The sequence below is a fragment of the Procambarus clarkii genome, chromosome 22, assembly GCF_040958095.1.
Source record: "Procambarus clarkii isolate CNS0578487 chromosome 22, FALCON_Pclarkii_2.0, whole genome shotgun sequence".
NCBI lineage: Eukaryota > Metazoa > Arthropoda > Malacostraca > Decapoda > Cambaridae > Procambarus > Procambarus clarkii.
This window is the reverse complement of record NC_091171.1, coordinates 48,246,829-48,258,422: the sequence shown is the minus strand read 5'-3', so window position 1 is coordinate 48,258,422 and position 11,594 is coordinate 48,246,829. Positions and strand designations below refer to the sequence as shown.

The 11,594-nt window shown below is 48.9% G+C and overlaps 1 protein-coding gene across 1 annotated transcript in view; it reads left to right on the top strand.

Annotated features, from left to right (window-relative positions):
• LOC123759109 (uncharacterized) overlaps window positions 1–11,594 on the top strand; it is a 215,674-nt gene that overhangs the window by 162,845 nt on the left and 41,235 nt on the right. Inside the window, exons 27-31 of the mRNA XM_069329283.1 lie at window positions 393–607; window positions 5,413–5,615; window positions 6,910–7,111; window positions 8,059–8,173; window positions 10,578–10,710. Of these exons, the coding sequence (XP_069185384.1) occupies window positions 393–607; window positions 5,413–5,615; window positions 6,910–7,111; window positions 8,059–8,173; window positions 10,578–10,710 (868 nt within the window). The remainder of the gene's footprint in view (window positions 1–392; window positions 608–5,412; window positions 5,616–6,909; window positions 7,112–8,058; window positions 8,174–10,577; window positions 10,711–11,594) is intronic.

Below are 11,594 nucleotides of genomic sequence, written 5' to 3'. Positions count from 1 at the left end.
ATTGTGTGGGGTTATGGACAACATGTTTCTCCCTCCTCTCAAGGAGTGATATTGCCAGGTATATTACCTGCCAATATCTATCTATATTATATATAGATTGATTATATGATCTATATTATCTTACGCAGTTGTCACTGTTATTATGACCTATTACTCTGGGAGCCTTCATATTTAATCCAAAACTGATATTAAGCTTAATTTAAGTGTTTAGTTTAAGATTATATGCTAATGTGTATTGTTTAAGATAATATTCACTATGGTAACAATAATTTGTTCACACTAAGATATAATTTGTATTTCTTCCAAAATTATAAATGTAAAGATCATGCTCACTTTGCCTTTATTTCCCCTAAATTCTACTACATTGTTATAACCAAAGAGATTTCCTCCAGAGCCGGGACCCCCACAGCAACTTGATGTGGTTCCTCATGATAACAGTTTAGACTTACAACTCATGCAACCGCACCTGTGTGGCGGGATTTTACACAATTTCACCATACAGCTGAAGAACAAGACAAACCATGTAGACAACTGCACCAAGGATGCTCCTGACCCTACTTGCTCCAAAGATGCGAAGACAATACCTGCTGAACGTCTTACCTGCCAGGTAAACACAGCCATCACTTGTGTGATGAAACATTTTGTGCAACGCTTCAAACTTGATTATCCCCAGTACACTGGTCACCATCACCCAGCACCAGTACACTGGTCACCATCACCCAGCACCAGTACACTGGTCACCATCACCCAGCACCAGTACACTGGTCACCATCACCCAGCACCAGTACACTGGCCACCTACACCCAGCACCAGTACACTGGTCACCATCACCCAGCACCAGTACACTGGTCATCATCACCAGTACACTGGTCACCATCACCCATCACCAGTACACTGGTCACCATCACCCAGCACCAGTACACTGGTCACCCAGCACCAGTACACTGGTCACCCACACCCGGCACCGGTACACTGGTCACCCACACCCAGCACCAGTACACTGGTCACCCACACCCAGCACCAGTACACTGGTCACCATCACCCAGCACCAGTACACTGGTCACCATCACCCAGCACCAGTACACTGGTCACCATCACCCAGCACTAGTACACTGGTCACCATCACCCAGCACCAGTACACTGGTCACCATCACCCAGCACCAGTACACTGGTCACCATCACCCAGCACCAGTACACTGGTCACCCACACCCAGCACCAGTACACTGGTCACCATCACCCAGCACCAGTACACTGGTCACCATCACCCAGCACCAGTACACTGGTCACCCACACCCAGCACCAGTACACTGGTCACCCACACCCAGCACCAGTACACTGGTCACCCAGCACCAGTACACTGGTCACCCACACCCAGCACCAGTACACTGGTCACCCACACCCAGCACCAGTACACTGGTCACCATCACCCAGCACCAGTACACTGGTCACCATCACCAGTACACTGGTCATCATCACCAGTACACTGGTCATCATCACCAGTACACTGGTCACCATCACCAGTACACTGGTCACCCACACCCAGCACCAGTACACTGGTCACCCACACCCAGCACCAGTACACTGGTCACCCACACCCGGCACCAGTACACTGGTCACCCACACCCAGCACCAGTACACTGGTCACCCACACCCAGCACCAGTACACTGGTCACCCACACCCAGCACCAGTACACTGGTCACCCACACCCAGCACCAGTACACTGGTCACCCACACCCAGCACCAGTACACTGGTCACCCAGCACCAGTACACTGGTCACCCACACCCAGCACCAGTACACTGGTCACCCACACCCAGCACCAGTACACTGGTCACCCACACCCAGCACCAGTACACTGGTCATCCACACCCAGCACCAGTACACTGGTCACCCACACCCAGCACCAGTACACTGGTCACCCACACCCAGCACCAGTACACTGGTCACCCACACCCAGCACCAGTACACTGGTCACCCACACCCAGCACCAGTACACTGGTCACCCAGCACCAGTACACTGGTCACCCACACCCAGCACCAGTACACTGGTCATCCACACCCAGCACCAGTACACTGGTCACCCACACCCAGCACCAGTACACTGGTCACCCACACCCAGCACCAGTACACTGGTCACCCACACCCAGCACCAGTACACTGGTCACCCACACCCAGCACCAGTACACTGGTCACCCAGCACCAGTACACTGGTCACCCACACCCAGCACCAGTACACTGGTCACCCACACCCAGCACCAGTACACTGGTCACCCACACCCAGCACCAGTACACTGGTCACCCACACCCAGCACCAGTACACTGGTCACCCAGCACCAGTACACTGATCACCCAGCACCAGTACTCTGGTCACCCACACCCAACACCAGTACACTGGTCACCCACACCCAGCACCAGTACACTGGTCACCCACACCCAGCACCAGTACACTGATCACCCAGCACCAGTACACTGGTCACCCACACCCAGCACCAGTACACTGATCACCCAGCACCAGTACACTGGTCACCCAGCACCAGTACACTGGTCACCCACACCCAGCACCAGTACACTGGTCACCCACACCCAGCACCAGTACACTGGTCATCCACACCCAGCACCAGTACACTGGTCACCCACACCCAGCACCAGTACACTGGTCACCCACACCCAGCACCAGTACACTGGTCACCCGGCACCGGTACACTGGTCACCCACACCCAGCACCAGTACACTGGTCACCCACACCCAGCACCAGTACACTGGTCACCCACACCCAGCACCAGTACACTGGTCACCCACACCCAGCACCAGTACACTGGTCACCCACACCCAGCACCAGTACACTGGTCATCCACACCCAGCACCAGTACACTGGTCACCCACACCCAGCACCAGTACACTGGTCACCCACACCCAGCACCAGTACACTGGTCACCCACACCAGGCACCAGTACACTGGTCACCCAGCACCAGTACACTGGTCACCCACACCCAGCACCAGTACACTGGTCACCCACACCCAGCACCAGTACACTGGTCATCCACACCCAGCACCAGTACACTGGTCACCCACACCCAGCACCAGTACACTGGTCACCCACACCCAGCACCAGTACACTGGTCACCCACACCCAGCACCAGTACACTGGTCACCCACACCCAGCACCAGTACACTGGTCACCCACACCCAGCACCAGTACACTGGTCACCCACACCCAGCACCAGTACACTGGTCATCCACACCCAGCACCAGTACACTGGTCACCCACACCCAGCACCAGTACACTGGTCACCCACACCCAGCACCAGTACACTGGTCACCCACACCCAGCACCAGTACACTGGTCACCCACACCCAGCACCAGTACACTGGTCACCCAGCACCAGTACACTGGTCACCCACACCCAGCACCAGTACACTGATCACCCAGCACCAGTACACTGGTCACCCACACCCAACACCAGTACACTGGTCACCCACACCCAGCACCAGTACACTGGTCACCCACACCCAGCACCAGTACACTGATCACCCAGCACCAGTACACTGGTCACCCAGCACCAGTACACTGGTCACCCAGCACCAGTACACTGGTCACCCACACCCAGCACCAGTACACTGGTCACCCGCACCCAGCACCAGTACACTGGTCACCCAGCACCAGTACACTGGTCACCCACACCCAGCACCAGTACACTGGTCACCCACACCCAGCACCAGTACACTGGTCACCCACATCCAACACCAGTACACTGGTCACCCACACCCAGCACCAGTACACTGGTCACCCACACCCAGCACCAGTACACTGGTCACCCACACCCAGCACCAGTACACTGGTCACCCACACCCAGCACCAGTACACTGGTCACCCAGCACCAGTACACTGGTCACCCACACCCAGCACCAGTACACTGGTCACCCACACCAGGCACCAGTACACTGGTCACCCACACCCAGCACCAGTACACTGGTCACCCAGCACCAGTACACTGGTCACCCACACCCAGCACTAGTACACTGATCACCCAGCACCAGTACACTGGCCACCCACACCCAGCACCAGTACACTGGTCACCCACACCCAGCACCAGTACACTGGTCACCCAGCACCAGTACACTGGTCACCCACACCCAGCACCAGTACACTGGTTACCCAGCACCAGTACACTGGTTACCCAGCACCAGTACACTGATCACCCAGCACCAGTACACTGGTCACCCACACCCAACACCAGTACACTGGTCACCCACATCCAACACCAGTACACTGGTCACCCACACCCAGCACCAGTACACTGGTCACCCACACCCAGCACCAGTACACTGGTCACCCAGCACCAGTACACTGGTCACCCACACCCAGCACCAGTACACTGGTCACCCACACCCAGCACCAGTACACAGGTCACCCACACCCAGCACCAGTACACTGGTCACCCACACCCAGCACCAGTACACTGGTCACGCACACCTGGCACCAGTACACTGGTCACCCACACCCAGCACCAGTACACTGGTCACCCACACCCAGCACCAGTACACTGGTCACCCACATCCAACACCAGTACACTGGTCACCCACACCCAGCACCAGTACACTGGTCACCCACACCCAGCACCAGTACACTGGTCACCCACACCCAGCACCAGTACACTGGCCACCCACACCCAGCACCAGTACACTGGTCACCCAGCACCAGTACACTGGTCACCCAGCACCAGTACACTGGTCACCCACACCCAGCACCAGTACACTGGTCACCCACACCCAGCACCAGTACACTGGTCACCCACATCCAACACCAGTACACTGGTCACCCACACCCAGCACCAGTACTCTGGTCACCCACACCCAGCACCAGTACACTGGTCACCCACACCCAGCACCAGTACACTGGTCACCCACACCCAGCACCAGTACACTGGTCACCCACACCCAGCACCAGTACACTGGTCACCCACACCCAGCACCAGTACACTGGTTACCCACACCCAGCACCAGTACACTGGTCACCCAGCACCAGTACACTGGTTAAATAAAGTCATCTTAGCTTGTGTCGTGACCCGTCCATCATCAATACTTAAAATGCACTTATAAATTTATAACATTAACGAAGCTGTTCTTGTTGATGAAAAGAATCTTGTATCTCCGAAGAATGGCATAGTACAGTGTGTTGAATGTAGGTCAGAGAGTAAATTAAGCTTTAGTTGCGTTGGCACATTTTATTAACTTCTAAATCCGATTATAAAGCCATATAGCATTTAAGTTAAGGAAGATGAGGTAATTAGTGTCTTTTCAAGATGCACTGACAAACTAGCACTTCACATCTATGTCAATCTTAAAATTAATAATTTATTTAGATGTCGATTCATTAAACGTTGTTAATGTTTATGTAATGTCACTTCAGATGCCAGAGTTGAAGCCAGGAAGACGGTACAAAGCTGAGGCTTTCTTCTGTAACGCTGCAGGATGTGGCGAGCCCTTTGTCAAAACTGTAGCCACTCTGCCCATTCCTCCCAAGCTGAGCGGCAAGTTTCGTGTGAAGACCAAGACCAACACCACCGTTACTCTTGCTCTGCCCACCCTTACTATGGAAGGTGACGGTGACAGGTTAGTCTTACTGTAGTCCTGCCCACCATTGTCACAGAAGGTGACGGTGGCACTCTGATAAGGTAGTCAAGCCCCCTGACATGACAGAATCAGAACCACTTTCTGGTATGGTGTTACGGCCCTAATGGGATGCAACCGGGTTCTTTTCTGATGGTATTACTTTTTGGGTATCCGGCCCCAAGTTAGTAGAGGCTTTCAAGGGGTGATCTCCGTAATGCAAGTAAAATAAACAGGGGAGGTACATTAAATACACAATTATATCGCTTTCTATATATATATATAATTCTTTTCCCCACCACCATATATAAATTAAAAGTCACAAACGGGAAATATTACTACACAATATATATCTGTCTCCCTCTGAAGACGCTGAACACTTGGCGACACTCACTCCGTGTAGTCTTGCCTGGTTTCCTATTCCGTGGCACAACCCTTTGCAGGTACCAGGAAACCACGATGAATCTACCCTGGCCACAGGCCAGCCAAATCACAATCCCACTGGGTGCCCCGTCATGAAGGCCCACAACCACAGTCCAGCCTGTAGCTGGCAGGTGTCAATCAGCCTCGCTGTTAGGCCACTCCACGACGAATACTAGGGTTGCGAGCCCTAGGCAGGAGCCTTGTGTAACTCGCTGGTTACTCTCTTCGATCGGCACTGCAGTGGGTTGTCTCTTCCACCAGCCAGCCCCGGGTACGGCGAATCCCGTCACTGCCACTCCTCAGGCCGACAATTGAACACTCAGCAGTGCTCGTCCGGTGGCGGCTTACTGCTTCTACAAAGCAGACTGGTGAAGAGACTTTGGCTGCCTTGGGTAGACTGACTCATCGTACATCACAGCAGTCCTAGGTTGACTCTGAAAGCAGACACGTCATCAGTACTGGGACACTACATGGGACCACTAGGAAACATCACTTACTGGCTGACATAGACATACACCCTGTCGCTCAATAGATGGCACTGCTTTTCTAAGCGTCACCTCACCAGAGGTCAGCACCAGCTACCTCACGAGCCGACTAGGACAAGAATCTAGCCTGTCTAGCTGGCATATTCCTGCCACTACTAGAGGCGTCGTCCATTTCGTGGGGGTTTCGGGAGCGGACTCGCAGATGGCGTTGACGTCACTGCTCCGTGCTCTAACGGTGGACTTGGGTTCGTAACATATGGCACGAAATCTGGCCCCACCTCTCTCCACTCCCTCAGATTCACCCCTTTTGTTCGTCGTTATGAACCATAGTCAGTAGCTCACTGTGATGTCCCTGGCATGAGTACAAAGTATCCTTACATGTTTTGCAGATCTGTGGCAATTTTGGTGTCTCGGCTCTCCGAGGACGCACAAGATGTGGCCGAGAACTTTACTGCCACGTATATAAAGCTTGTTGCAGAGGGTATAAGCCAGAATAGGTCAGCTTCAGGTGGGGAGCGGGTGAGGCGGCAGGCAGGCGACCGCCACTGCGAGGACACTAACCGGACATACATAGCTGCCGTGTTAACACAGGTATGTTGAGGTTTGTCTATCGTCACCAGTCATCACAAGTACTACAATGTAATCTTATCAGCCTAAGGTTTACCAACGTCAAGAAACTGTCGTACTAAAGTCCCTTTATCCTAACCTACCAGTATGTCAATTTCGTGAGCCGCTACTTTTTTTCTAGTACGACAATTTTTGGCCCTAGGTAGAGTATACGTCAAATGCGACGCTATTAGGACAGCTGGATCTTATCGTTGATTATACCGTAGTGCACATTTTGTCAACCACAATTGTCACAATCACTAGCTTTATTCGTTTCAACTTATATAAATTGTTACAATTCTGCCTGTCATGAACAATATAAAAAATAAGTTTTTAGACATTTAGTAATAGCTTGCAAGTTGAGTGGTAATATATATTGGTAAAGCGTTGTGTGGTAGTAACGACTACCACAGTAGTAATCACGACTGTGGCAGCCACAGTAGCAACAGTACCAGTAACCAATATGTAATACCTTGCTTCATTAATGTACAAGTGTTACTGGGTTCTTTTTTTTCTCAGATGTTTATTTCTTATTTTATGTTGTGTTTTGTATGGAGTTATATTGCGTTACTGAGTTCTTGTGTGAGTTGACTTATTTGTGGACTTCACTTGGGTTCTGTTGTATATTTTGTTACTCATTTTGCGTACCCATAATTTGCACTTGTTATAATTCCTGTTTGCTTCTGTGTGTTACTACTGCTTGTCCCTTGTGTGTACGTATGTGTTGGAATTTGATAAATAAATAATAATGTTGTTCCCTGGAGGTCCACCCTGACGTCTTCATGTGGGAAGGGTTGGCAGCACTGACGTAACTATGTAAACATATACCTGTTTCCATAGTAGCACTTTTCCTATTAGTCCAGAATAAAGTTTGTGGGGAAAAGTAGAGCATTTATTTAATATTCAAGTTACATAAACTTTTCTGTTGACAGGCTGCGGAAGAATTTATGGTTGGTGAGATGACAAGCGGCGGCCCTTACCCCAACTGCGCGCTGAAACCCGCTCAACCTTATATGATGGCTGTTGTTGCTAGGGTGCAGCTCGAAGGTAATTATATTGCTGAAATTATTAATGCTGATAATTTATGAAGATAAATATTATAATTAAAGCATAGAGTTGAACTTATGAGAACTTTTATCTCAACGATAAATCTGCATCTCTACCTCGCATCTCCAGGCTTTAATTCTGGGGCGCCTGACAGCTGGGCGGACAGCGCTTCGGATTCGTAGTCCTGAGGTTCCGGGTTCGATCCCCAGTGGAGGCGGAGACAAATGGGCAAAATGTTTCTTTAACCCTGATGCTCCTGTTCACCTAGCAGTAAATAGGTACCTGGGAGTTGACAGGTACCTATTTACTGAGACATCTGCTACGGGCTGCTTCCTGGGGGTGTGTAACAAAAAGGAGGCCTGGTCGAGGACCGGGCCGTGGGAACACTAAGCCCCGAAATCGTCTCAAGATAACGATATCACACCCAGATGTAACTTCATATTACAACATCTTAATGAGAGATATAAATAAGAACGAAATTGAGCAGCCAGGAAATGTGTGAAACACTAAATGAATAGTTCCAAAGTGTGTTTGTGAAAAATAAAGTTATCAAAGAACCAGACACTGCCAATTTCAGAGAACACCATAGAGAACATAGAAGTTTCTCGAAACGAAGTGGAAACATTACTGAAGGAGCTAGGAAGAAACAAAGCAGATGGGCTTTCACCTTCCATTCTGAGAGAATCTACAGGAATCTCAGCAGATATATGGAAGAAGGCAAACATTGTTCCAATTTACAAAAATGGTAGCAGTGAATGCCCTCTAAATTATACACCGTGTCGTTGACGAGCGTCGTAGTAAAAACACTTGGAAAAAATAGTTAAAACTAAATGAGTAGAATACCTGGAGAGAAGTGATAAAATAACAGACAGACAGTATAGTTTTCGAACAGGAAGATCCTGTGCAATAAATCTGCTTAGTTTTTATGATAGAGCCACAGAGATTTAATAAAAAGAGATGAGTGAGTTGACTGTTCATCTGGTCCTACAAGAAGGCTTTTGACAGAGTCCTAGACAAGAGGTTGTTCTGGGAACCAGAACGTGTTGGAGGGGTGACGGGTAGACTGCTGATATGGATGAAAATTTGGCTGACATAGATGAGGGCGGTAATCAGAGGCAATGTATCAGACTGATGAACTGTTGCTAGTGGAGTACCAGAAGTTCAGTTCTTGCACCAGTAATGTTCATCGTCTTTATAAACGACCTTCCAGAAAGAATACAGAACGATATGAATATGTTCGCCGATGATGCTAAGCTACTAAGGATAAGAGACTTAGACGATTTTCATGCCCATCAAGATGACCTCTACACAATAATGTATGAAGCAACATTTGTCAAATGGAATTCAAAGTGAATAAATGCCATGTTATGGAATATGGAATAGGATAAAATAGCCCACACACAACCCACAAATTATGTACAAAGGCATTAAAGAACTCTGACAAAGAAAGAGATCTCTGGGAGGTTCTGAATAGTAGACTGTCACCAGAGTCAGTCTGAAGAACATTGTGCGAGGAGCAAATGCTACGCTTTACAACTTCACAATCGGGTTTAAATACATGGAGGGTGAAATATTAAAGAAACTATTCACGACTTTTGTTGAAACCAAAATTTGAATATGCAGCAGTTGTATGATGCCTATATCATATTAAGAACATCAATAAACTAGAAAAGGTGCAAAGGCATGCTACAAAATGGCTTCCAGAACTGAAAAAAACAAGATCTACGAAGAGAGACCAGAGGTGTAAAAGCTAAAAGGTAGAAGAAAGAGGCTATATGATCACTACATACAAAGTTGCCAAGGATGAATTCTGTAACTACAAGAACAAGAGATCACAGACTCAAGCTAAGGAAACAAAGTTGCCAAAAAAATTAGAAAGTTCACTTTTGATAGACGGTTGGAACAAGTTAAGTGAGAGTGGTGTAGGACAAAACCGTCAGTAGTTTTCAAAGACAAAGAGTACTGGGAAGACGGGATACCACAAGCGTAGCTCTCATCCTATAACTAAACTTATGTTATTACAGGGAGGGCGCCTGACAGCTGAGTGGACAGCGCTTCGGATTCGAAGTGCTGAGGTTCCGGGTTCGATCCCCGGTGGAGGCGGAGGCAAATGGGCAAAATGTTTTTCACCCTGATACCTCTGTTTACCTAGCAGTAAATAGGTACCTGGGAGTTAGACAGCTGCTACGGGCTGCTTCCTGGGGGGGGGGGTAACAAAAAAGAGGCCTGGTCGAGGACCAGGCCGCGGGGGCGCTAAGCCCCGAAATCATCTCAAGATAACAGGGAACTAACTACTTGGCACACCTAAGGGTGGAGAATAAAGGCTACCACTGTTCACCAACATGACAACATCATCTACCGAAGATGTCAACAATCAATTCTAAAATTATTAATAAATTTGCAGAAAGGAGTGCGTATGCAGAGATGAAGTTGGATGAGCTAGTAGTGCCTGAGTGGGATTGCTTCGTTCTTTCCATAGTTTCCTCCGTCTTTGGTCTTCTCCTCCTAATCCTCATCATCACAATCATCATAATTTTGTAAGTTAACCCTTTATTCTCCAATAAATTTTTTATAATAACTAGAAATTTTTATTTGCAAGAAATGCATATAGTAGCTAAGGTTTACAGTTGATCAGACAACCAGTCCATCAGACAGCCAGTCACTCATCTGACAATAAATGAAGTGATAACATGTTGGTCCGTCCTGGACCATTATCAAGTCCCGTAAACACACAATGATTAGGAAAAGGCAATATAATGTATCAAGGAAGATTGTGAGATAAATGGCCTGAAGTCTGAAGTATATCATACTCTGAGGTGTTTTTGGGCTTAGCGTTCCCGTCCTTGACCAGGCCTCCTGGTTGCTGGACTGGTCGACCAGGCTGTTGGACGCGGCTGCTCGCAGCCAGACATATGAATCACAGCCTGGTTGATCAGGTGTCCTTTGAAGGTGCTTGTCAAGTTCTCTATTGAACACTGTAAGGGGTCGGCCAGTTATGCCCCTTATGTGTAGTGGAAGTGTGATGAACAGGCCTTGGGCCTCTGATGTTGATAGAGTTCTCTCTCAGAGTACCTATTGCACCTCTACTTTTGAACAGGGGTATTCTGCACATCCTGTCATGCCTCCTGGTCTCATGTGGTGTTATTTCTGTGTGCAGGTTTGTGGTCAGCCCCTCTACTATTTTCCACGTGTAAATTATTATGTATCCCTCCCGCCTACGCTCAAGAGAATACAGATTTAGGCATTTCAGTCGGTCCCAATAGCTTAGATGTTTTACCAAGTAGATTCTAGCAGTAAAGGATCTCTGCACGCTCTCGAAATGAGCAATTTCTCCAGCTTTGAAAGGGGCTGTCATTGTGCAACAATATTCCACTCTAGAGAGCACTAGCGTCTTGAAGAGTATCATCATTGGTATAGCATC